The sequence below is a fragment of the Penaeus monodon genome, chromosome 18 (genome assembly GCF_015228065.2).
Source record: "Penaeus monodon isolate SGIC_2016 chromosome 18, NSTDA_Pmon_1, whole genome shotgun sequence".
Taxonomy (NCBI): Eukaryota; Metazoa; Arthropoda; class Malacostraca; order Decapoda; family Penaeidae; genus Penaeus; species Penaeus monodon.
Genome location: NC_051403.1, coordinates 17,620,619 through 17,648,166, shown reverse-complemented (window position 1 = coordinate 17,648,166; position 27,548 = coordinate 17,620,619). Strand labels below are relative to the sequence as shown.

Sequence of the window (27,548 nt, the reverse complement as noted above, 5' to 3'; positions counted from 1 at the left end):
ATTTCGTGGGAAGCTGCTCTACCTATTGTTATATTATGTTCTCCTAGACATTATTAATGTGTGTTCTCACCTTTGGCTTGTGTAACTTTGGGACTGATATATCGCTGAATTTATTAGCGAGTCTTGGTGTTTCAAAAAATGGTCGAGCAAGTGAGTGTAAATTATATAAACGAATAAATTAATATATTAACTAATCCATGATATTAAATTCATCTTCAGGCTTCGAGCCATTTATAATACTTGTTTCATTCGCGTGACAAATTAGAAAAAAATACTCTTAATGAATCAATAAGCAAAATCTTTAGAGTTATAAACAAGGCATCAAACAGCTAAGAAGTTATATACAGACATAAGTTCGTATATTTTTTTTTATCACAAGTAGAAATATAATAATAATAATAATAATAATAATAATAATAATAATAATAATAATAATAATAATAATAAGAAGAAGAAGAAGAAGAAGAAGAAGAAGAAGAAGATGAAGAAGACGAAGAAAAAAGAAGAAAGCAAACAAAATAGGAAAGATAAACGCAATCCAAAACAAAATCCTGTGGACAGAAGCTAATCGAACTCCCTCACAGGCGTCGCAAACACTTCGACCACAACGCTTCGAAGCCCATCTCGAAGCGCTTCGGGAAATGAACCTTATGAGACCGATTGAAACGTACATATCACATTATTCGAATCTGCGACCGTTACTTCACACGATAATGACACGGGCGAAATAGAGAGAGGAAGCGAGAGAGAAAAAAAAAAGATAAGAGAGAAGAAAAAGTATTTTGATATCATTATTCTTCGTACTCTGACGCCGGAGGCCGCCGGATAATCTTTCGGGTGAGAACTGTTTTAACAATTCATTACTCCTCCTACCTTTTTTTTTTCTTGTCTTGGCTCTGTCTGTTTATTTTATTCCTCTCTTTCTCGTTTTCCTTTCTCTTCCTCTCTCTCCTCTCTATCTCCCCATCAATCTCTCCCCCTCCTCCTCCTTCTCCCTCTCCCTCTCTCTCCCTTCTCCCTCTTCCTTTCTCTCTCTCTCTCTCTCTATCTCAAAAAATCGCCGAACCATAAAGTAACAGGTTCCAAGATGACCTGCAAGCCATAAGGTCCAAAAGCTTAGGCTGCTGATATGGCAAAACAGACCTTAATACCACCAAATCATCCTCCTGATGAACACATTGCATTATAATGTAAAAGGGGCAAAGACACACCTGGGCGGACACGGAGTTAATAAACAGAAAGGTGTTCAGATAGAAAGAGAGGATGGGATAGACAGAAAAGAGAAGCGGACGGATAAACAGAAAGGTAAACAAACAGAAAGAGAAGATGGATAAACAGAAAGAGGAAGTAGACGAATAGAGATAAAGGAAGGAGAAATAAAAACAGGGTCGAGAGGAATAGCTGCCTTTTGGATCGAGCTTCCTTAGTATTGCTCGCCTTGCCCTCAGCGCCTGCCCTTGGCCCTAGGCCTCTTGCCCGCAGGACTCCGTCTGACCTTGAGATAAGGTCGAGTTGGGGAAAGAGACACTGAAAAGGTAAAGAGAGTCTGGAGAGAAAGGGGAAGTAGACGAAGAGAGAGAGAAAGAACGAGAGAGAGAGAGAAGAAAAGAAATAGAAAAGGCAGAGAAGGGCAGGAGGTAGGTACGAAAGAGGGAAGATGTGTGTGTGTGTGTGGGGGGGGGTTACAAGAGAGAAGTCGGCGCCCCCTCCCCCTCCCCTCCCTTAGGCTGGACCGGCGAAGTGAGTTGGAGGAAGTTGGTATGCTGGTTCACCTGTGCGGTCTGGTTCTGAACCACTACGAGAACCTTAAGCAGAGGAGAGAGAGAGAGAGAGGCTTTCAGCATTAACAATGATTTCTGCTTATCACAAGTTCTTGTATTTCTACCGTTAGTATCATCATTATTATTCGAAAGAACCGGTATTCTCAATAATAACAATTCCTCTTCTATTATGTATATATTCATCATCATACTATCTCTTTCTGCCTTCTCCCAGCCCTCTCCCCCTTTCCCATCATTTCTCTTCCTCTGTCTCCCTGTTTTCACCTTTTTCCTTTCCCTATATGACTCTCCTTCCTCCTATTTTACCTTTTCCTTTCCTTCGCCCCTCACCCTCCTACTCCTCCTTCTTCTAATCCCCCCTAATCCTTCCTCCCCTCCTTCTCTGTCCTTCTCCACCTTCCCACTCCTCCTCCTCCTTCTTATTATTTTTTTTTTTTCTTCTACTTTTTCTTCTTCTTCTACTTCTATTTCTACTTATTATTATTATTATTATTATTATTATTATTATTATTATTCCTCCCCCCCCCCCCTCGTCGTCCGAGGGTGTGGGCGCCGCGAAAGATAAGTTCGCCTGAGGTGATAGCCGAGAGTGGGCGGCCTTACTACCTTTTACAAGGACGCCCACCGCCCCTCGCTGGCAGCCGGAAGGAGGTGGGGGGAGATTAGGGGTTAGGGAAGGAGAGGGGGGGTACGGGAAGGAGGGGGGAGGGGAAGAAGGAGAAAGGGGGATAGGGAGAAGGAGGACAAGAGGAAAAGAGAGGAGGGGCAGTTTAGGAAGTTGGAAGGAAGGAAAGAGATGTCAAGGGGAGTGGACAGAAAGGGAAGATAAAGGAGGGAGGGAGGAGGAGGATTTAAAGGAGGGGGAGAAAGGAAGGAGGAAGGGGATTTAAGGAGGGGAGAGGGAGGAGGAAGAATAAGAGGAGGGGGGTGTATGGCAGGTGGATGGCGAGGTAGAAGAGGAAGAAGATACAGATGAAGATGATCATGAAGAAGAGGTGGAAGAGGAGGAGGAATATGATGTAGATAAGGACAGAGATGAATATGAGGAAGAGGTGGAAGCAGGAGAGGAATATGATCATAATAATAGCGAATACAATAATAATAAAGCCGTGAAAGAGAAAAACGATGATAAAGATAATGCCAATGACTGGCATCAGGCACAGAAAAAAAAAAAAAAAAAACAAGAGAAATAACAATTATCCTTTATCAAAACATTTCATCGTCATCATTTTACGTTTACGAAAAAAAAAAAAAAAAAAAAATTGCTATCTCAATTATATCATCATCGAAGGCAATCGTCACACCACTCGGCCAAAGGTGATGAATAGCCTTGTACAATTCCAGATGTGATGATGATGTGATCAAATGAATCGCTTGGAGGCGAAGTCATTATGTGAAATAATGAGTGAAAAAAATGAGCCTAAGTGGGGGTTGATATAAATTAGAGAGAAAGATATATATATATATATATATATATATATATATATATATATATATATATATATATATATATATATATAGAGAGAGAGAGAGAGAGAGAGAGAGAGAGAGAGAGAGAGAGAGAGAGAGAGAGAGGAGAGGGGAGAGAAGAGAGAGAACGAGAGAGAAAAGAGGAGGGGAGAGGAGGAATGAGAAAGAGAGAGAAAGAGAAGGAGGGAGAGAGAGAGACGAAGAAAGAAGGGATGAAAAATTTAAATATCGGAGAGTAAGAAAAGAAAACTTAAGCTCAAAAAAACAGGGTAAAATGGGCGGAAATGGGCGCGAAGGAGCGCAAAGTAGCACTAACATCAATATGCAATTGCTAGGAAAAATGCAAGTGTTACGGGTCCAGGATTAAAGAAATTGGGACGACTGGTTGTTTGTTTAAAAAAAGGAAATTCGCCTAAACGTTCAAAAAACGGGAATTGGGGGCGGACAAGACGCGAAAAAAAAAGGGGCTTAATTGAACGTTTTCAGCACCCAAAATTTGAATTAGCAACAATAAAAACATCACTACACCATTTCAATCCCAAAAAAAAATGAAGGACCAATAAACCAGTCGCCAGACGAAAAAGGGAAAATAAATTAAAAAAAAAAGTTCCACTTGCGGAAAAAAGGATGATGGGCCCTTTCCTTTTCAGAAACCCGGGAATGAAAAGAAAAAAAAGAAAGGAGTTTTTGAAGGGGCGGGGGGGGGATTGCAAGAGTTTAGGATGTTGCATACCGAATAGCTCCTCCCTCCTACCCCAATGCGCAGAAAAAAAAAAAGACGGAGGAAAGAAATGGAGAAAAAAGCATGAAGACAAAACTAAAACAAAAAGAGGAGAAAATGGGAGAGAGAAACAGGAAATAAGGAAAAAAAAAGAAAGAGAAGAGAGGAGGTAAAAAAGGAGTACTTGGCATATATTCTTCTTCAACGAAAAATGGACCTTGAAACGAGAAAGAAACAAGAAAAAGTCTTCAAAGGAAAGGGGAGGGAAGGGGGGGGGAAGGAAAAAATGCAATTCAAGATTTGCCTCCCCCCCCCCTACGTCCAAAAGGGATTAGGGAAAAAAAAAGGAAAAGCGGAGAGAAAAATTTGGAGAAGGGAAAAAGGCCCTGGAAGGGGGAAGTGGGAACCCAGAGGGAGGAAAAGTGGGGTTGGAGTGGGGAGGGAGAATGACGGGTTTAGGGGGGGGGGAAGGGGGAGGGGAGAGTGCTCGGGGGGAGGGGAGTAAGGCAAGATTTCTTCGTAAAACCCAGTTTTCACAGAGCATCAAAATACAAATAGAAAGAATAGAAAAGGGGAAAAAAAAAAAATACAATATAATTTCGTTTTCGGGTCCCCCCCTGTCCAAAAAAAATTTCCTGGACTGTCTTGGCTTGGGCTCCCACTGAACCTACTCCCCGAGTCTCTTCTTTTTTTTGGGCTCTCGCTCCTCCCTTTCCTCTAATCCTCTTCTTCTCTCTCTCTATCTCGTCATCGCTCCTGGGCCCCTTTCCTCTTCTCTCCCTGTCTCTCATCGACACCCACACACACACACACACACACACACACACACACACAACAAAAACACACACACACACACACACACACACACACACACACACACACACACCCGAGCACATATGTGGGGTTTCTAAGCGACATATGGAGCTGAGGGTTTCCCCGCGACCGCCATGTGTGCGTGCGAGAGTGTCACCTAACCTAATTTCCGTGGGATCTCATCCCCATTCATTATTAGAGTTAATTACCTACTGCAATTACTTATTTTCGGAATCATCTACGTTATCATTAACTTCGTTGTATGTGTACGTAACCGCGTGTGAATTGTGCAGTTTCTCTGCACGAGAGATCATAGGTATAAACCACATACAGGGTGTAATTTATATATATATATATATATATATATATATATATATATATATATATATATATATATTGTGTGTGTGTGTGGTGTTGTGTGTGTGTGTGTGTGGGGTGTGTGTGTGTGTGTGTGTGTGTGTGTGTGTGTGTGTGTGTGTGCGTGTATTTATGTACACACACACACCACCACCACCACCAAAAACCCACCAACTTACCTTAAGAAGCCGTTCCTTCGTGTAGTAGACATCCTCTTCTTCCTCCTGGTAGTTGTCCAGATGAATGTTGTCCTGCGAACGGCCTAAGATCCTGCGCCTGGAAACCATCTCGAGGGTGGGAGCGGGGCCACAGCTAAGGGGGGGGGGGGGGGGAGAAAAAAAAAAAAAAGAGTTAGTTGATGTGAATTAATTTTTTCTGTTTATCGTTTTTATTTGTTGTTGTTGTTGTTGTTCATTTATATATTTTTTTTCTTTCTCTCTCTACATTTATTTATTTTCTATGTATTCTTTTTATTTTTTTTATTAATTCATCTTATTTTCCTTTATCTTCTTTTCGGGCGTTATGTTGGTTTGTTGACTTTGACACCGTGATAAGAAACAAAAAATGTAAAGTGACAGACGTTTCATTATTTTTATTTTCGATGGTGTTAAAAATTTTCTAATAATGTTAACAATAACAATAACAATAACAACGATAATAACTATATGAATAAAAAATTATGACAACAAAAATAACTATAACAACGATCATGACCAAAAAAAAAAAAAAAAAAAAATAATAATAATGATATTAATGAAAATAAATATAACAAATTAACAAGAACATACCAGCAATAACAATAACCATAACAATAACACTCAAACACACAAAATAACACTCAATAACATAAAAATCAACTAAACTAAAAAAAAAATCAAGTACAAGGACAAAAGCCAATTAAATGAAAAAAGTAAAAAAAATAATAATAATAATAATAAATAAAAAATAAGGATAACAGAAAAACAATATGATGGCACTAAAGCACATTCTTTCTTGTCCTTTATGGTCGTGAAAAAACGGACAAAAAACAATCAATAATCGAGAGAAAAAAAGGACTCGTACCCTACACTCCCGACCTTCGTTTAGTCCACTTTGGTTGGCGAAGGACTAGCACTTATCCTGCACCATATCCTAGTTGTCTCTTCTCTCTTTCTCCTCTCCTCTTCTCTCCTGATCTCTCTCTCCCTCTCTCTCTTCTCTCTATCCCTTTGTCTGGTCTGTCCTTTATCCTCACTTCTCTAGTTCCTTTGTTGCCTATCTCTCTCAATATTCTTCTATCTCTATCTCCGTTTTCTTTGATGCTTTTTTTCCTTCTCCCTTTTCTCTGTTCGTTTTGCCTCTTCCTTATCTTCTTGTTTAGTCGTTTATAATTTCATTACCTTTTTTTCTTCCTATATGCAACCATTAGTTATTTTTTTCTTCATTTCGTTGATTCCTGTTTCGTTATTGTTTTTTTTTTTTCTTCATTTCGTTCATTCGGCCTCGTATTTTTTTCTCTCCTTAGTTATTCCTTGTTTATTGTTTTTTTATTTCAGTTTCAATTTACTTTCTATACTGTTACTTAGTGACTTCTCCCTTCATATTTTGCTTCTTTATTCAATTTGTCTTTTCGCTCCTTCAAGCTTTTCTTTCTATCCACTACGTTTACTTTGATTTTTTTTCGACGTGTGTGTGTGTGTGTGTGTGATTTTGTGTGTGTTTGTTGTTGAAATGTTTGTTGTGTGTGCTGTGTGTCGCTTTTGTGTTGTGTGCTTGGTGCTTTTGTGTTATGTTGTGTTTGTGTTGTTTGTTGTTTTTGTGTGTGTTGTGTGTGTTGTATGTGTGTGTGTATGTGTGTGTGTGTGTGTGTGTGTGTGTGTGGTGTGTGTGTGTGTGTGTGTGTGGTGTGGTGTGTGTGTGTGTGTGTGTTGTGTGTGTGTGTGTGTGTGTAGTGTGTGTGGTGTTGTGTGTGTGTGTTGTGTGTGTGTGTAGTGTGTGTGTGTATGTGTGGTGGGGTTGTGTTTTGGGGTTTTGTGTGTGTGGGGTGTGTGTTTTGTTTTGTGTGTTTGTGTTTGTTGTATTGTATGTGTGTGTGTGTGTGTGTGTGTGTGTGGTGTGTTTTGTGGTGTGTGTGTGTGTGTGTGTGCGTGTGCGTGTGCGTGTGTGTGTGTGTGTGTGTTTGTGTGTATGTGTGTGCGTGTGTGTTAGTGTGTGTGTGTTAGTGTGTGTGTGTTAGTGTGTGTGTGTTAGTGTATGTGTGTGTTAGTGTGCTTGCGTGCGTGTGCGTGTGCGTGCGTGCGTATGTGTGTCGTCCGCGCGCACGTGCCTACGGACTCCACTTTGGCAAAAAAAAAGGCCGAAAAACCGATCCAATGTCAAGAATCGGACGCCATCTCCGGAGGCGCTCTTAGGGTACAACGCCATCAGAGTCGAGGTTACTATGTGAACTAGATTGTGAAAAAAGGGAGACTGAAAAAAAGAAACATTGACTTAGAAGAAAGGGTGGTTGTGGAGTAAAGGGGTAAGGGAGGTGGGGGGGGGGGATACAAGGACAAGTAGCAAAAACTCCAAACCAAGGTCACAACCCCACCCAATTCTCTCTCTCTCTCTCTCTCTCTCTCTCTCTCTCTCTCTCTCTCTCTCTCTCTCTCTCTCTCTCTCTCTCTTTATCTCTCTCTCTTTTTTTCTCTCATTTTTTTCTCTCTCATTTTTTCCCTCTCTCATTTTTTCCCTCTCTCTCATTTTCTCTCTCTCTCTCATTTTCTCTCATTTCTCTCTCTCTCTCTCTCTCTCTCTCTCTCTCCACAAGTAGACATACAAACCAAGAAAGAAAAATAGGGCAACAAAAATGGAGAATAAAAATAAAATAAAATAAAATAAATAACATACAATCGCCAAAACTAAATGAACGCTTAACGAGACCAAAGGCGAGCCCACCCATTCGTCAGACCAAAACAAGACTAACAGGCTTAGCTGCTCGTTCGATCCTCGATCTCGCCTCCACCTACATGCCTCCACCACAACACAACCCCGCGAGAGACCTTGGACTCCATAGAACAGGGTTACGTAAGGGAGCGCATACTCCCGAAGCCCCCTCGGGTAAAACGTAAAAAGAGAGAGAAAAAAATAAAAAGAGGGAAAAGGAGGAGGATGAGGAAGAAGGATGAACAAGAAGGGGAGGGGGGCATAAAAAAATGAAGAAAAAGGGTGAAGACGGATTTGTAAAGGAAAGAAAAAAATGTAATGTGATGTGCCCGATCGTTGATGAAGGCGTTGCATGTGGGTTACGAGAGGAACGTTGGCATAATCTACACTAACAAGGGTGATTTGAGTTTGAAGGATGGGTGGCTAGCATGTTCTTTGCAGTTTCGATGAATTAGGAACTATGCGTTTATCCGTTGTCGTCATCGTCATCGTCATCGTCATCATCATCATCATTACTATCATTGTAATTAACATCATCACTAATATCATTGTTATTAATATTATTTATCATTATCTTTATTACTATCATTATCATTACGATGACATTCACTGTCATTATTACCAAGATTATTGTTATCCTCATTATTTACCTTTCCTTCTGAGTATCAGTCTCTCCGTCAGTAACTTGTATTTACAAAGACTTACACATTTATGAAAGTTTCTAGAACAGCAGGTAGATAAAAAAACCAAGGTCTCTACGAGTCTCGTTAAGGACTTTAAGAAAGACAAATAGCAATTGAACCATTGGATTAAACCTTCGTTCATATCAGACCAAGACTATAATGCACGGCAATCAATTCTTTATCATAAGAAAAAAACACACATGAAGGGGGAAAAAAAATATATATGTGCTGACAAATAAGGGCATCTCCCCACACGCCCGTCCTCGGTTCGAATGCCACCCCTTGTGTCTCATGTCTCCTCATGACACTTCACACACACACACGCGCGCAAACACGCAAACACACACACACACACACACACACACACACACACACACACACACACACACACACACACACACACACACAGAGAGAGAGAGAGAGAGAGAGAGAGAGAGAGAGAGAGAGAGAGAGAGAGAGAGAGAGAGAGAGAGAGAGAGAGAGAGAGTGAGCATACTCTCGTCTTACCCCTCTCTCATAGCTCTTCTCTTTACCCTCATTTCCCTCCTTTTATCGTCCTCCTCCTCCTCCTCGTCCCCTTCCTTTGATCTTTCTTGATATTCCCCTCTTCCTTTTCATTCTCCCTTCCCCTCCCCGGCTTATCCCCTTCCCCCTCCTATCTATCCCTCTCTTCCCTCCATCTCTCTTCCCCCCTCTCATCTATCCCTCTCTTCCCTCCATCTCCCCTTCACTCCCATATCCACCTCTTCTCTTGACTCCCCTTCTTAACCCTCCCCTTTCTTCCCCTTCCGTCCCTCCTCTCCCCTCGCTCTCCTCCTCCTCCTCCCCCCCCAGAAAACAAGGCTGATTAGTTTTTCTCCCCACACAAGAGGCGATTCCGAGGGGAACTTACTACACGTGGGGAGATTACCAGGACGATTTCAAGCCTTCAGGATGACTGAGGGGGGGGAGAGAAGTATTATGGGAAGGAGGACCCCGGAAAACTGATTAAGGAAAGTGGAAATATAGTGCATTTACATGAAATTAACATTAGAATTAACATTAAAATTAAGATTACGGTTAACATGAATAATACATTCGCATCAGCAAAGATATCATTTACCAGGTAACGTTATATATTCAACAAAACACAGAAAAAAACATTACATTAAAAATCATGAATGGAAAAAACGCACATGACTGAATAATAAAAACATAAAGCAGTAGATTTATCTTTTATTGTTTCTGTTTCTCTTTTTACCTACCAAGATCGAAGACTCCCAAGCAAGCAGTCGAGCGGAGTGCGAGGATGATGCAAGGACACGTACGTCATCTCAGGTCAAAGGTCAGTTTCGAGTTATCTTAGGTCAAGAAGTGTTCCTTTCTTGTCTCTTAACGAGGTGTTTAAAAAATCACTGGTCGATGTACACTTCTACCATTCACCTTTTTAGAGCTGATTGATCTTTCACTCTCTGAAAATCACATACCTTGAAGAAATCAGCTTTACGGCAACGCACACACACTTTCAAATACACAGCCTATCCTCACGGTCGATGAATTCCCATTGGCACCGCGCCGGAACTCACTACGATGGCACAACAATCAACAGTCTAGTAACGGGATCTTGTACTGTAAGAAATTACGATAACGCCCTGGTATTTCATGGTATTAAGTTTTGTTTTTGTTGTCTGTACCCTTTTCTTTACCACTTTCCTTTTCTGGGTAAAACCAGGCTCCGAGGGTAATTAATCACGTTAATTAGGGTAATTTTAAGCCGTGTTTCGGCACACAGCCATCACCACCACCGCTACTACCATCATCATCATCACCATCATCATTAGGCGGCTTCATTAACCATGGTTCCTTTTCCCTTTCCCCCAAACCTCATTAAGGTCTTTTCTCTCATCATTTACCATACCAGCGCCACCCTTGTGAACACCTGACGAGCATGGAAGTGTTGGTTTCCCTTTTCTTTCAGTGAGAGTGAGAGAGTGGAATAGGAAGTGGAAGTGAAAGGGGGCGTAGATGGGAAACAGGAGTGGGGAGGGGGTGATGGAGAGAGAGAGAGAGAGAGAGAGAGAGAGAGAGAGAGAGAGAGAGAGAGAGAGAGAGAGAGAGAGAGAGAGAGAGAGAGAGAGAGAGAGAGAGAGAGAGAGAGAGAGAGAGAGAGAGAGAGAGGCGCACTCGTCACTCACAAGCTGAATACCCGTATCTCTAAACTTCTGGTCAACGGCGTTATAATTTACGTCTTTACGCGCTCTCTTGTTCACTTGTTCTGCATGACATCGCCCTCAGCGCGATAGGAATGCACAACGGAGATCAGGGTACGTTTTAGCACCTAACCCTCGCAAAAACATCCGCTAGCCCACTATGCCTAGAATGTATCCAGGAAAGAATGACCGGCCGCCACTCTGCGCAACCGACCACAACAAAGGGGACACTGCCCTTGCTTCTTATAAGAACACAGTCTTCTCTCTCTCTCTCTCTCTCTCTCTCTCTCTCTCTCTCTCTCTCTCTCTCTCTCTCTCTCTCTCTCTCTCTCTCTCTCTCTCTCTCTCTCTCTCTCTCAGTCACTCACAAGCCCGTTCCTGGTCACACTCTCCGACCGTCGCCTCTATAAGACTGCCCTCCTCGCCGACTTCCTTCTCGTCGTGACCTCTCGAAAGCCCGCTCGCGCGCACGCACCAACCGGCTTGACCGAGGCTTGTACGTTTGATAGCTGTCTTAGGATTTCGCTCGTCCCTACGATTGCTTACGTGAGGTAGTCGAATCAATTTGGGAAGCGAAAACGGACGAACGGAAAAAAAAATGGCGAGGAAAAAGAAACGCTGTCAACCGAGAACACAGGTGCGCGAAAATAAATGAAAAAATATATTGACAATTGATAAAAAATACAAAGAATACCGGCAACCTATCTTTTCTTCTGTCCTTTCTCTCCATTTTCTCTACTTTACCGCTTTTTCTTCCATACATACCTTTTCTAACCTTCTTTTCCCTTAAATATTTAAAAGAAGGGAAGAGAGAGTGACATAGAGAAAATGGAAGAGTTAAAGAGAGATTTCCTGTATGCATGAGTAGTGCTGAAAAAATTATAATACTGACCATGGTAATAAAAATGATAGCGATAATGACAATAACGGTAATAAAAATCATTACGATTAACGACAGAGTAATAAAATGACAACGATAATAGCATTAACGGAAAATAAATTACAGACGATGATGGCAATAATGGCAAATAACAAAAAACATAAATGATAAGATAATTATATACAACAGTTACAATAAAATAACGAATAAAAAGACAGACAAAATATATTACGAATGAGGGAGAGGCCACGACGAAAACAAGGAAAGTACTGTTGATAAATTAGTAAGCTGACGACACACTTTCCGCTGGGGGGAGGGGGGGGGCAAGGGGAAAGAAGAAGGGGAGGAGGAGGAGGAAAAAGGGGGATAGAGGGAGGAGGAAGAGGAAAGAGAAGAAAAAGAAACAGGGTGGAGGAAGAGGAAAGAGAAGAAAGAGAAACCGGGAGGAGGAAGACGAAAGAGAAAGTGGAGGGAGTGGAACACGAAAGACAGATGATGGAGAAGAGAAGGGAAAAGAAGTGGAAAGAGAGGAAGAGAAAAGAAAGGGAGAAAGAGGAAGAGGGAGGGGAGGAGGAGAAAAAGGTGAGATAGAGAGGGAAAAAGTAATGAGTAAGGAAAAATAAAAAAAGAAAATAAAAGAGGTAGAAGAGGAAAAAAAAGAGAGAGAGAGAGAGAGAAACGGAAGAGGGAAGCAAAAGGAAGAGGAAGACAGAGGAAACCAACACATCCGCAAAAAAAAGAAGAGATGGAAAACAAACAAAAAAAAGGAGGAAGAGGAAAGAAGAGGATATTAGAAACAGGACTTTCTCGTCTCCCCCCCCCCCCAGCCGTGACTCCTGACGAGCAACGCATATGGTTCGCAAGGCCAGCTGACCCGTTTCCAGCTGTCGTGGCGAGATTTCTGGCGTTATTTCTCACAGCTGGTTTCCTTTGAGGGGGGAGGGGGGAAGGGGAAGGAGGGAGGATAAGAGGGTACGAAAGGTTGATATTTTGTCTGCTTCTGTCTGTTTATTATGCCTGATTTGAAATTTTCGTGTATTTCATGATTTCGTGTAGTCTATCTACCTTCTCTTGTTTCCTCTCTCTCCCTCTCCCTCCCACTCCCTCTCCCTCTCCCTCCTCCTCCCTCTCCCTCTCTCTCACACATACACAAAAAAAGGAAGGGGACAGGAAGGAAGGAAGGAACGTAATTAGGCGAACGGCGCTTAAGAGAGTAGGAAACAAAAGGAAAATCAGGAAGTCATTGTAACCGCTCCTTCCTCACCCCCCCCCCCCCCCGTTGAATCAATTTCGACAAGGAAAGGAGAGAAAACGAAAGAGAAAGTGATTGAGGGATTGGGATAAGGAGAAATGAGGAGATAGTAGGAGAGGGAGAGAAGGAGGAAGGAAAAAAGGAAGAGAGGAGATGAAAGGGAGGGGGAGGAAAGGAGGGAGAGAGGAAGAGACAGAGAAAGTGAGAGAGAAAAAGCATGAGAGAGAGAGAGAGAGAGAGAGAGAGAGAGAGAGAGAGAGAGAGAGAGTGAGAAAAGAGAGAGACAGACAGACAGAGACAGAGGAGTGAGAAATAGATACAGAATGAATGAAAAAAAGTTAGCGGGGAAACACAGACAAGCACAAAACCAAATGAAAATGAAGAAATGAAAAATGCTGAGTCACAAGCGTCGACGAACAAGAAGGACGAAAGGAACAATGGAATAATGAACAAAAGAACAACAATGATACACTTGTGCAAGGACAGTTAAGAGGCCGAGGAAGGAAAAAAAACAAATAAAAAAGCAAAAATGAGGTGTTTGCTTAAGTCAAGTCTACAAGGGCGATTGTCTAAGACGAGATAATAGAGATTAGAATGAATTGAAGAAATCTGAAGAGTAAAAAAAAAAAAAAAACGATAAGACAGCAGAAAATAATGAATCAATAAAGATAAATTCAGAAGTAAAAATTGAAAATCACCATATATCAAATGATCAATTCACAGCCAAACCGATATTCAATCAAGTAAGCAACAAGTATTAAATTCACTTAACAAAAAACAATGGACAGAAAAACAAACAGACAAATGAACAAGTAAAAAATAGTTAACAAAAATCATTACGAAAAAAAAAATCTGCTAAAAAATCATAATAAGCACTAACAAAACAAAACAAAACAAAAGATGTATATGTATGTATGTATGTATGTATGTATGTATGTATGTATGTATGTATGTATGTATGTATGTATGTATGTATGTATGTATGTATGTATGTATGTGTATGTGTATGTGTATGTGTATGTATATGTATATGTATATGTATATGTATATGTATATGTATGTATATATATATATATATATATATATATATATATATATATATATATATATATATATATATATCGGCATAACCAGATAAGAATAACAATAATAAAAACAATTCAATAAATAAAAAGGCGTAATTAGCGAGGGAATATAATCTCGGGCCGGCAGTGGCGAACAGATAGCGACAGACACTTTCTAGCCCTCGGCCAGGCGCGGGGGGGGGGGGGGGTACGGACGCTACATTCCACACCATCGGCCATCCCTTCCTCTCTCTTTTCTCCCTCTCTTTCTGTTTCGCCTTTCTTCGTCTGTCTCTTCCCCCTTCTTTCTCTATTCTGTTTCGCTCATCGTCTGTCTCCTCTCTTTTCTCTCTCTTTCTGTTTCGCCTTTCTTCGTCTCTCTGTCTCCTCTTTTCCGTTACTCTTTTCTTCGTCTGTCTCTCGTCTTTCTTTCTCTTTTTTCTGTTTCTCCTTTATTTTTCGGTCTCTGTCTCTTCTTCCCCCCCCCCTTTTCCTCTGTCTGTCTCTTTGTCTATTTCTTTCTTTGCTCTCACTCTGGAGGATAAGGGCACTGAAGAAAGAGAGTGAGTGAGAGTGAGATTCAGAGAGAAAGAGAAAAAGAGAAATAAAAAGAAAGAACATGAGAAAAGAAAGGTAAAGACTGAGAGAGAGAGAGAGAGAGAGAGAGAGAGAGAGAGAGAGAGAGAGAGAGAGAGAGAGAGAGAGAGAGAGAGAGTGAGTGAGTGAGTGAGTGAGTGAGAGAGAGAGAGAGAGAGAGAGAGAGAGAGAGAGAGAGAGAGAGAGAGAGAGAGAGAGAGAGAGAGGCTATCGCAAAGGACACACCGTCTGGGACCCGAGCACTTACAGCTGGGTACAAAACTTTCTAGCCTCGAGCCTCCCTGTGCTGCGGCCGAATCGATTTGGTCGGGCGCGCTAATTCAGTCGGGAGTGAATTGGGCCCGTGAGCCTATCTGTAACCCCCACCCCCCACCCCCTCCCTCAATTCCCCAAGATCCCCTCACCCCCACACCCACACACCATATCCTCTCTTTCGTTACTGATCACTTTGTGTAATTTTTTGTTTGTTTGTTTTGGATGTTGGTTTTGGGGGTTTAGTGTTTTAGTCTTAAATTTTTGAAACTTACTTTTTCTATCCCTCTAAGTTTTTGCAATCTTCGTTTCCCTCTCCCTTCCCCCCCCTGTCTCTCTCTCTATATATATATATTTTTTTTTTTTTCAAACTCTATCTCTATCTCTATCTCTAGCTCTAGCTCTCTCTCCCTCTCCCTCATCCTCACCTACCTCTCCCTCCTTTCTATCCGACATAACACCATCACCGACCCCCCCCCCCTCCATCTCACTTCACCATACACACTTCACCTCACTGCACACGCCACGCCACACCACGGGGCATGATATAGAAAGTCTTAATAACACAGCACATTCCGAAGGGTGGGGGGGGGGGGTCGTCCGCGCGCTGGCTCTTGGCGCCAAAAATACTCGCTCCTCGCACGCACTCGCTTTTACGAACGGAGACGAAAGCGTTAATTACCTGTATTGTGATGCTGTTCCCCGAATTCGATGGCGGAGCTCCATTCCCGATACGGAGTGAAGAGGAGGGAAGGTATGTGGATGCGTATAGATAATTATTTCGTCTGTGAGAGGGAAGCTTACGCCACCTTGTGTCCATCCGCGTTACATCCGGGACAATCGACTGTGACGTCACTGTTCCACGTCATGGTAATGGCATCATCAACAAGGCGAAGGATATCACTGACAGGAAGGAGGGAAGGAGGGGGGAAGGAGGGAAGGAGGGAGGGAGGGAAGGAGGGAAGGAGGGAAGGAGAGAAGGAGGGAGGGAAGGAGAGAGAGAGAGGGAGGGAGGGAAGGGGAGGGAGAGAGAGAGAGAGAGAGAGAGAGAGAGAGAGAGAGAGAGAGAGAGAGAGAGAGAGAGAGAGAGAGACCGGGACAGACAGACAGACAGGAGCTAAGCCTAATTTCACACGCCTTTTGCACTTCGCGGCTAAAGAGCAAGAAGGGAGTTCGTGATGCAAACCAACAGAAAGGCATGGTAATCGCTATACAGGTAATTACAGACTCCAAAGACTCTGAAAGACTCTCTCGTGGGGGAAGAGGAGGGAGGGGAAGGAAAGGAGAGGAAGGGAGGAGGGAAGGGGAGGGATGTTAAGAAGGGGAAGGGAGGGAAAGAGAGAAGGAAGGAGGGGGGCGTGAGAGAGGGAGAGGGAGGGGAGCGAAGGGGAAGGAAGAGAGAGGAAGGGAGGAGGAGGGAGGGAGGGGGAGAGATGTTAAAGAGAAGAAGGGAGGGGGAGGGGTGCTAGGAAAGGAAAGGGGGGTTGGGTCAGGGCGGGGCCAAGGGGGCGTGAACAACTTGTATGGATGAATACCTGCCCATAGTATTCATGAGTACGAAGAATGTGGGTACTTTCTCCCCAAACAGACGAGTAACATGATGCTCTAAGATGGAAATGATTCTGATCTGTCTGTAATTCATTAGGCTAAGTAATTAAAACTCCTTCGTGGTGTGATGTATAGGTAATTGAATAATGATGCTAATGATTATTAAAATGTGACACACTACAAGATTTTTTTTTGTGTGTGTGCGTTTGTGTGTAGAGGATTGACTTTGTTCTTAGAGTTTATCTGAATTGCGAGAGAGTTCAACGGTATCGTAAGTACCAATCTCTTTCTCTTTCTCTTTCTCTTTCTCTCTCTCTCTCTCTTACACATACATTCTCTCTCTCTCACATACATTCTCTCTCTCTCCCTCACACTCGCACTCACACTCTCACTTTCACTCTCACTCTCTATCTATCAATCGATCTATCTGGCTAGCTATCTGGCTGTCTGTCTATCTACCAATATATGTTTGTCTATTAATCTAAATATCTATCTACTTCCCCCTCTGTCTACTAATCAATGAAAAATGGATCGAAGTCACGATACAGAAAACGATCATCATAATCGCTCTTCTATCAGTCATTCACAATCTGACATACCTTTTAAAAAAGGAACATAAAAGAAAGATAAAAAAAAACTGACGTACCTTAACAAGATGAGGAAGAAGAAGATGAAGAAGAAGAAGAAGAAGAAGAATCGCATCGACTTAACAGCACTCAAGAACAACGAACCAACCGCTCTTCCACGATAGAACAGAAGAACAACGCGAGGAACGACAATGAACTCGATTTAACCGAAAAGCCTTCATGAGCGTACAGTACATCGCCCGGGGGAAAGGGGGGAGGGGGGGGGTCGGAACAAGGATGTGTGGCGGCCTTGGTGTCGATGAGGGGAGGGGTGGGGGGAAGGGGGTAGGAGAGTGGGGAAGGAGGAGAGGGAGGAGGAGGAGACGGGGGGAGGGAAGGAGGAAGAGAGGAGGAAGGAGGAAGAAGGAGGAAGGAGGAAGAAGGAGGAGGAGGAAGGAGGAGGGGGGGGGAGTAAATGGAGGAGGAAGGAGGAGGAGAGGTAGGGAGAAGGATAAGGGGGAGAGGTAGAAGTAGGGGGGATGATTAGAAAGGAAGAGGGATATGGACGGACAAGGAGGAGGAGGCAGGAAGGAAGTGACGATGATGATAATGAAGGAGATGATAGAAAGGAGGGGGGGGGGCGAGGATAGAAGAAGAGACAGAGGTATAAGGGAAGGAAAGAAGGAAAGGGGAATGAAAGAGGATATGGGAAGGATAAGGAGAGAAAATAAGGAAGGAGTGGAGACGGGGAAAGACAGATTAACGAGAGTTAAGAGAGACGGAACTCCCCCCCCCCTTCCACCTTCCCTTTCCCCATTAGTCCTCTTGAACTAACCACAGTGATAAAAAGAACTATCTATCTAATATCAAATGTTATTCTACACACACACACACACAAACACACACCCCACACACAACACCACACACAAACACACACACACACACACACACACACACCACCGCCGCACACGACACAACACACACACACACACACAATATAATATATATATTATATATATATAAAATATATATTATATATATATTATATATATATATATATATAACATATATATATACATATATATATAATATATTATATATATTTATATAATATAAAAATATTATATATATATTGTGTATTTATATATTATATATTATATTAATATATATGTTTGTTTACCGGCGACAGATCGTCCGAACGCTCGTCGATGCCTTCGACTTCCGATTTTTATTTTACCATTTTTTTTTAATCGTTTGTTGGATTTTTTTCTTTCTTTCTTTTTTCGAGAAAGAATGTGTAGAAGGGATTCTTTCTCCCTCCTTTCGCCTTCTTGTTCCCTTTTCATTCATATTCGGCCAACTCACATACGAATTACAGAAAATCTCGCTTTCGAAACTCTTGTTTTGGCGCCAAAGTGAAGTCTTTGGAAACACTAAAACCAACTCTCATTTTGACTTTCAAAACATTCCTTAAACAGTCCTCAAGACGCTCATACTGTAGCTCCGAAAAAACGAAAAGGGAGAGAGAGAGAGAGAGAGAAGAGAGAGAGAGAGAGAGAGAGAGAGAGAGAGAGAGAGAGAGAGAGAGAGAGAGAGAGAGAGAGAGAGAGAGAGACAGACAGACAGACAGACAGAGAGAAAGAAAGAGAAAGAAAGAAAGTTAGAGAAGAGGGAAAATTCCGATCGCACTTGACGATAACGAAGTCTCCAGCTTCAAACACTATTTTCGGTGACATGTAAACCGCCAGCGCCGACCTAGAGAGTGCAGGTATAAAACTTTCACTTACCTAAATATTTAGTACCTTTTCGAGCCCAAGGCAATACCCACGTCTATTTGTGTGACAGTTCGTATTAAAAAGAAAAGGATAGAGAAAAAAAAAATAATAATAATAAATAAAAATTGTTTACCATTACGATTCTGAAATCAACCATACAAATCCAAGAGAAAAATTGTAAAGAAAACGGCCCAGTCTTTCGAATTTTTCTTCTTTCCGGCCGAATTGTCCATAAAGACGCGCTCCTTTGCGGATTAGAAACTCCAGACTTGCAGATGAGCCTCACAACTAAGGTCCGTTGTTGGCCTAACTTGTTAAATATATAAAAGGAAAATACGTTTATATGATTAGAAAGTCAGATAAGGAACCAAGGAACCTTATCACGCGTTTTCATGGGGGCTCATTCTTCACGGCGGTCATGAGAGCAGGGTGAAAGTCTCGCCAATAACACGAGACACGAGAGAGACTAAGCTACAAAAGTGAAAGAATGCGATGCCGTTTTTTTTAAGGTTAGTTACCGCTCAAGGTCTCCGGCGCATAGAAAACGGCAATCGGTCAGTGGCGGGCCGATGTCCATTTTTGTCCGAAAGAAATCCAACGAGGCGCCATTTCTTAACATTCCTCAGCGAACAGCGAAATCATAAATTGCCAATTAGCTACCAGCCATAAGACCCGAGAGAAAAGCCAGATAAAGATAACAGATAACAACAAATGGAGAGCAGGAGCGGGGCGTGTCGCGAAAGGAGACCCGAGACGGGACGCTTCGGGTAATAAAAATCCCATCAAAAGTGACTAAAACGTAGCCACAATAACAGACTAATGGATCCGTTATGAAACCCGACCAGCTTCTTTGTCATCCCAAGGTCACAGGAACAAGCTGCTAAGGCATTCCGATCACAGAGACAAGACGACTGAACGCGCAGACGTGAGACTTATTCATAATCGTTCATAATAACAAAAGCGATCACAGTGCAAAATACGGTCTAATGTCTAACGCCAGTTTGAAAGTCAAGGAAGCAAGTTGTCTTGGAGATAATGAAGGATCATTTTGTGAAGAGAGATGATAACGTGAAGATGATAATGAACGTGATAATGATAGTGAACGTATTATTGTTCAGTGTGGATGAATCTTGAATTGTCGCAAATTAAGGGTTTCGGAAAAATCATGAGATATTCGAGAGAAGAAGCCAAAATACCCCCAAAAATTATGATACTAACTTAAAACTAATAAAACAAAGCATCTGAGAGACTAAAAAAAAGATTCTGAAGGAAACAGTTGCTATACAAACTTTCTCGTTGTGTTAGACGCGACACACTCAGATGCTCGACATTTACCTGGAAAGGAAAGAAAAAAACGTTACAATGCAGTCATAGATAACACCAGTTTATACAGTCATACCTCTCTCTCTCTCTCTCTCTCTCTCTCTCTCTCTCTCTCTCTCTCTCTCTCTCTCTCTCCTCTCCTCTCTCTCTCTCTTCTCTCTCTCTCTCTCTCTCTCTCTCTCTCTCTCTCTCTCTCTCCCTCTCTCCCTCACTCCCTCCCTCCTCCCTCCCTCCTCTCTCTCTCTCTCTCTCTCTCTTTCTACAAGACACACAAACACAACACCAACAAAGAAACAGAATCAATTAAAAACCAAACGAAGATTAATCAGCCGAGCATCGGGGGCGTCAGATAAGCCGGGACTTCTGAATGGCACCGAGACAAAACCGGCGCCCACGGCACTCCAGTCTGGCCAGGTGCGCCGAGGGAAACGCCCACGTCCCTCCTACACGCCCATGTCTCCCCCTCCCCCTCCCCCCCTCTTCCCTCCTTCCCCTCTACCCCCTCCTTTCTAGGATTATCTACTTCTCCATTATCTTTAACTCTGTTTAACGCTATTTTTCCTCATCCGTCATCCGTTTTATCGTCGTTTCCACTCTCCCTACTTCGTTTATTTCGCTTTCCTTCTCCTTTCGTTCTCTCCCCTTCTCTTCTTCTCATTCCTTCTCCATCTCCTAATTTCCCCTTACTTCTATTTCTATATCCCCCCTTCCATCCCTCGCCCTCTCACCCCCTTTTCCCCTTCCCTACAACTCCCTACTCCTTCCCTCCTTCCCTACCCCCCACCCACCCTTTACCCCCCACACCCACCCTGGACACCAAGCCGCCTCCGCATATGCAAATGAGCTCTAAGTATGTACAATTCGCACTCCCCGACGCGCTCTTGGCTGCTACCTCATCCCGTAAAAGTCCCTCGGGTTTGGGAGTGAAAAATTTGCCGACGCCCTTTGAACCTAACGGGTCGTGGTGGGGAGGGAAGGGGGGAGGGGGTGAGGGATGCATAGGGATGGGGGGGAGGAGCGGATGTAGGTGGGAGGGTGAGGGGATAGGTGGGATGGGTATAAGGGTGGGGTGGGTAGAGGGGTAAGGGTTGGGACGAAGGATAAGGGTAAGAATCTGGGAGCGGTAGGCGAATGGGTAAGAGGATAAGGCGGAGGGTTAGGAGGTAAGGGACGAGACAAGAAAGATGAAGGATAGGCCGAAAAAAAAAGTTATCTGTCTTGGAATTCCGTTTATATCCCGTAAGCCGACCGGAGACAGATTTTTGTCTGATCCCCGCAATTTTTCATTTCATTTTTCGGTAAATCCTCCCGTTTCAGATTTTTTTTTCTTTGTTTCCGTCTATCTGCCTATCTGTTTATCTATCTGCCTATGTCTATCTGCTTATCTGTTTATCTATCTGCTATGTCTATCTGCTATCTGTTATCTATCTGCCTATGCTATCTGCTTATGTTATATTGCCTATGTCTATTGCTATCTGTTATTATTCACTATGTCTATATATATCCTTATATATATACTTACATTCACTAAAATTAAAAAAAAAATCACAGAGGGATAGACAAATGCATAAATATATATATATATATTAATATAATATATAATATATATATAATATATATATAATAATATATATAATAGATAGATAGATAGATAGATAGATAGATAGATAGATAGATAGATAGATATATATAGATATATATATATATATATATATATATATATATATATATAAAGAAATATATCTGAAAGTCTAAATAAATAATTAAATCAATACCGCAAATAGTGAAACAGCATAAAACAAATAAATAAAAATAACAAACACATCAATTAACAAAGAAACATAAAAACAAACAAAAAAATGAAGAAAAAAAAACAGAACACTATACAAAACAAGATAACATTAGACAAGAACAGACAAAGTAAAGCATAATATAAAAGAACAAACTTTTCTTTTTCTTGAGAAATTCCCACCGCCTTCCCTCCCGGGCATAATAACAGCCTAAAACCTTCTTTTGCGGACGAAGATTCTGACTTTCATATATATCATTTTGACGTTTATGTTCTACATTTTATAGCTTATGTATTTTCATATTTATATATATATATTTTTTTATATTTACATATACACACACAAACACACACACACACACACACACACACACACACACACACACATATATATATATATATATATGTATATGTGTATGTATGTATGTATGTATGTATGTATGTATGTATGTATGTATGTATGTATGTATGTATGTATGTATGTATGTATGTATGTATGTATGTATGCATGTATGTATGCATGTATGTGTGTGTATATATGTATATGTTATATATATATATATATATATAATATATATATATATATATATATATATATATATATATATATATATATTTATATATTTATATATTATATATATTTATATTTATTATATTTATGATATATTATATATATATATATATATATTATTATCAATTATACTTTATGTCATTCATATGTATATTACATGATATGTATGTATATGTAGTATGTATATGGTATATGATTATTAAATTATTATTATGTTTATCGTATTTTGATGATTAGCAATGTGCATGCGGTGTTTGATGGTGGTGTTATATTATCATAATATATTAACAATAGAACTTTGATAACAATATTGAATAAGAATATCTGTGTATGGTGTGATTGAAGTATGATTTTTATGTGTGGTGTTTTATCTAAATAATTTTTATGGTGTTATCGTATTTTGCATGATTTAGCAACGTGCATGCGGTGTTGTGATGGTGGTGTTAATTATCATAATATATTAACAATTAGAGTGTTGATAACAATATTGAATAATAATGATGGTGTGGTGGTGGTGGTGGTGGTGGATGATGTGATGTGATGATGATGATGGGATGATGATGATGATGTGGTGTGTGATGTGGTGTGATGTGTGTGGATGTGTGGTGATGATGATGATGGTGGTAGTGATGTGATGATGTTGATGATGATGATATGAAGAGAGAGATGAAAGATGAAGATAATCATAATCTTGATCATCATAACGATACAACAATACTAACGACAACAACAACAATAATAATAATAAATGATAATAAAAAAAGAATAAGAATAAAATTTTATGAAATAATAATACCAAAGTGAAACGAAGAGTATATAATCTTCGAGAAAAAATGAACGTTCTCAAGATCATAAACAGTTCACCAAGAATGTGCTCTTTTTCCCTTCCCTTAACCCTCCAAGCCACACGGTCACTCTCTTTCTCTCTGCTTCTCTTTCTCTTTCTCTCTGCTTCTATTTCTCTCTCTTCTTCTCTTTCTCTCTGCTTCTCTTTCTCTCTTTCTCTCTGCTTCTCTTTCTCTCTTTCTCTCTGTTTCTCTTTCTCTCTCTTCCTCTCTCTCTCTCTGTTTCTCTTTCTCTCTCCGCTTCTCTTTCTCTCTGCTTCTCTTTCTATCTCTTCCTCTCTTTCTCTTTCTTTTCTCTTTCTCTTTCTTTCCGCCTCTCTTTCTCCTCTCTTTCTTTCTTCCCTCTTTCTCTCTCCTCCTCTCTTTCTGTCTTCCTCTAGTTCTTCCTTCCTCCCTTTCTTTCTTCCTCTCTTTTTCTCTTTCCCTCCCTCTCTTCATTTCTCTTTCAGACAAGAGCCAGCGAGGAAGAAACTAAAGAGAATTTTAAAAAAACATGGAACAAGAAACAGGAGAAGAATGATAATAACAGGGTATCAAGGAGCAGGAAGAAGAGGGGGGCGGGGGATGAAAGACAGAGAGGTAGCAGAGAGAGAGAGAGAGAGGGGGGGAGGGGTAGAGGATGAGGTAAGGGGGGGAAGGGAGAAGGACGGACAGAGGAGACAGGGGGGGAGGGCAGGACACTCACGAGGAGGCCTAGGAGAGCAGGTGCGCGAGAGTGAAAGCGGTGGCAGAAGGTGAGGCAGCAGAAGGGAAGTAAAGAAGAGGAGATATGCGAGGATAAAGGAGAAAGAGAGAGAGAGAAAGAAAAAAAAAGGAGAAAGGAGTAGGAACATACGGAGAGCCGTGACACATAAGAAGAAGAAGAAAGAAAGAATGAAAGGAAAGAAAGAAAGAAGAGAGAGAGAAGAGAGAGAGAGAGAGCGAGAGAGAGCGAGAGAGAGAGAGAGAGAGAGAGAAGAGAGAGAGAGAGAGAGAGAGAGGAGAGAGAGAGAGAGAGAGAGAGAGAGAGAGAGAGAGAGAGAGAGAGAGAGAGAGAGAGAGACAGACAGATACATAAATAAAGATATAATACACGATCGAAAAATGATAGATGCAATAGAGAGAGCGAGAGAAAGAGTAAACTTCAAGCAACAGAAATTAGAGATTGACAGACAGACACAAATAGAGACAGAAGTAACACAAACACGCGGGCAGCTAAAACACACAACTCATCCAGGTTTTAAAAAGTTCGAACACTTTCACACGACAAATATTTTACAACACGTTAAGCTGGACTAAGAAAACGAACACGCGCGCAGACTGTTAACCAAACACTCAGGAAAAAATAAACAAATAAAAAAGGAAGAGAGGGACAAACGTGATGAAGGTGGAAAAACACATAAATAAATAAATACCGGCCGGGGATAATAGATACCCCCCCTCTCTCCATCTCCTATCTTCCCCTCCTTATCCCCATCCTCCCCTCTCCTCACCCACCCCTCCCACCCCCCTCTCTCTCTCCTTACCCTCTCCTCCCTCCTACCCCCCCTCACCCTCCCCTCCCCATCCAACCCCCCTCTTCACCATCCCTCTCTCTCCCCACCCCCCTCTACACCCTACCCTCTCTCTCCCCACCCCCCTCTACACCCTACCCTCTCTGTCCTCACCCCCCCCCCCTCCCTCACCCCCCCTCCCCTTAACCCCCCCCCCCCGACCTCCGGAGAAAGTGGCTCTTCGTAGCTCAGTTTCTCCCCAAGACGGCGAGGGAAGCCTCTCGGTCTGTCTGGACGGAGGCTGACCGTCGCTCGCACAGAGGAATTTCCAGAACGAAGGCCGCGGGACGACTCGTGTTAACGGGTTACTTTCTTTTTTTTTTATTTCTTTCTTTCTTTATTGATTGATTTATCTATTGCTTTTTCTTTTTTTTTCTTTCGTTCTTTCCTTTTCCTTTTCGTTTTTTCTTTTCTTTCATTTTCGTTTTTTTCTTTCTTTCTTTGTGTGCTTGTGTGTGTGTGTTTGTGTGTGTGTGTGTGTGTGTGTGTGTGTGTTGTGTGGTGTGTGTGTGTGTGTGTGTGTGTGTGTGTGTGTGGTGTGCGTGCGTGCGTGCGTGCGTGCGTGCGTGCGTGCGTGCGTGCGTGCGTGTGCGTGCGTGCGTGCGTGCGTGCGTGCGTGCGTGCGTGTGGGCGTACGTGTATGCGTGCGTGCGTGCGGTTGCTTTTACAGAACACTAAACGAAGCTATAAAACTACAAAGAATTGCTTAGCAACCAAAATAAAATACGTGTCTAGTAACAAAACTGAAAAAAAACAATCAAAAGAAAAAAAGGCAGAAGGAAAGAATACAACAAACAAATAAGAAGACAAGGAGCTAAAAAGAGAGAGAGAGAAAAAAAAAAAAAGGTGTGAAAAATATGTAAGTGAAAAGTTACAAGTCTTAGGTATGTGCGTGTGCGTATGTGTTAGGGGAGGGGGAGGGGGAGGGGAGGGGGGGAAGGGGAGGGGGAAGGGGGGTATAGACTTGGAGAGGGGGGAGGAGGAAGGAGAGAGAGAGTGGGGAGGGGAGAAAGGAAGAGAGAGGGGAAAGAAGAAAGAAAGGGTGAGGGCAGAAGGAGGGAAAGGGAAAAAAAAGCGAGAGGAGAGAGGGGATAAGGGAGAGGAGAGAGATGAGAGGAGAGAAGGGAGATGAGAGAGATGAGAGGAGAGAGGAGAGAGGAGAGAGGAGAGAGGGAGAGGGGGAGTGGAAGAGGGAAGGGGAGGGGAAGGGTGTTGCTACATAGTGGGGTTGGGGGTCAGAGTTGAGAGGACGGAGGGAATTTCAAGCGGTATTCGAGGAAGGGCAAAGACGAGGGCAAAGGAAGAGAAAAGAGGACAAGGAGAGAGAGAGAGATGAGGAGAAAGGATAGAAAAGGATGATGGAGATGAGAGGATTGAAGCGAACGCATGAATAGCAAAACAAAAATAAATAAATAAATAAATAATCATAATAAGTAAATAAGTAAATATGTGTCTTAATAAAGATAAGAGAAACAGGGAGGTAGAGGTAGAGGCAGAGAGAGGTAGAGAGAGAGAAAGAGAGAGAGAGGAGAGAGAGAGAGAGAGAGAGAGAGAGAGAGAGAGAGAGAGAGAGAGAGGAGAGAGAGAGAGAGAGAGGAGAGAGAGAAGAGAAGAGAGAGAGAGGAGAGAGAGACGAGAGAAGAGAAAGAGAGAGAGAAGAAGAGAGAGAAGAACGAGAGACAGACAGAGGACAAGAGAGGGAAAGGGAAAAGAGACCGAGAGAGAACAGGGAAGGAGAAAAGACTGACGAGGGGAAAAAAGAAAGAGAGGAACAAACGAGGATCAAAGGTACAGGGGGATGAATGAGTACCAACGAGAGAAGAAGAAGAGACTAAATACTTGAGGAAAATAGAAAAGAAGAGAAAGAGGGATATTGACTCTGAGTAAAAACGGAAGGAATCGTTATTATAGACATCATAAGATCAGACAAAGAGAAAGGAGAAGGAAGATGTAAAAAGATAATATAGAAAAAAACATTACGGATAAGGAGGACGATCTAAAATGAAAAATAAAGAAGTGGAAAAATAATAAGCATTACAAAGAAATGTAAAACAATATCATCCGTTTTCTTAATATTTTATCATCTTGTTTCACGGAACACTGAAGAAAGAGGTCAAATGAAGACGCATATTGGGATGCAAAGAGGATATATAGACAAACATAACCATCTATTTTCATGCTAATAAGGATAATGATATATAATAATAACATATTAATAAGCCTCATTTTTTCCGCTTCGTTTCAAACAACCTTGAATGACTTGGATATTCTTAAAACATGAGAAAGACGTCTAAATCTATATATTATTCTAAGAGTCACGAAAACGATGGGGAAGGAAAGGAGCGGGGTCAAGGAGAGGTCAAGACGCCCTCTCTCTCTCGCTCTCGCTCTCGCTCTCGCTCTCGCTCTCGCTCTCGCTCTCGCTCTCGCTCTCGCTCTCGCTCTCGCTCTCGCTCTCGCTCTCGCTCTCGCTCTCGCTCTCGCTCTCGCATGTATGCATGTATGCATGTAGTTGTTGTATTTATGTGTATATGTTATGTATGTTTTGTTTTTCTTATGTTGTTTATTACTCTATTTATATATCTATCTTCTTATTATATTATTATATATATATATATATATATATATATATATAT

General features: G+C 41.8%; 1 protein-coding gene across 5 annotated transcripts in view; it reads right to left on the bottom strand.

Annotated features, from left to right (window-relative positions):
* LOC119584300 overlaps positions 1-27,548 on the bottom strand; it is a 103,865-nt gene that overhangs the window by 48,586 nt on the left and 27,731 nt on the right. For 3 of the 5 annotated variants that reach the window (XR_005229794.1, XM_037932834.1, XM_037932835.1), the window contains exons 1-3: positions 11,287-11,332; positions 9,974-10,180; positions 5,322-5,454 (exon numbers count right to left, since the gene is read on the bottom strand). Coding sequence is in view for 4 of the 5 variants with exons in the window: in XM_037932834.1 (XP_037788762.1) it covers positions 5,322-5,454; positions 9,974-10,041 (201 nt within the window). In the remaining variant the exon portion in view is untranslated. Of the gene's footprint in view, positions 1-5,321; positions 5,455-9,973; positions 10,181-11,286; positions 11,333-27,548 lie in introns of those variants that run through there. The other 2 variants (XM_037932836.1, XM_037932837.1) reach the window with 1 other exon arrangement.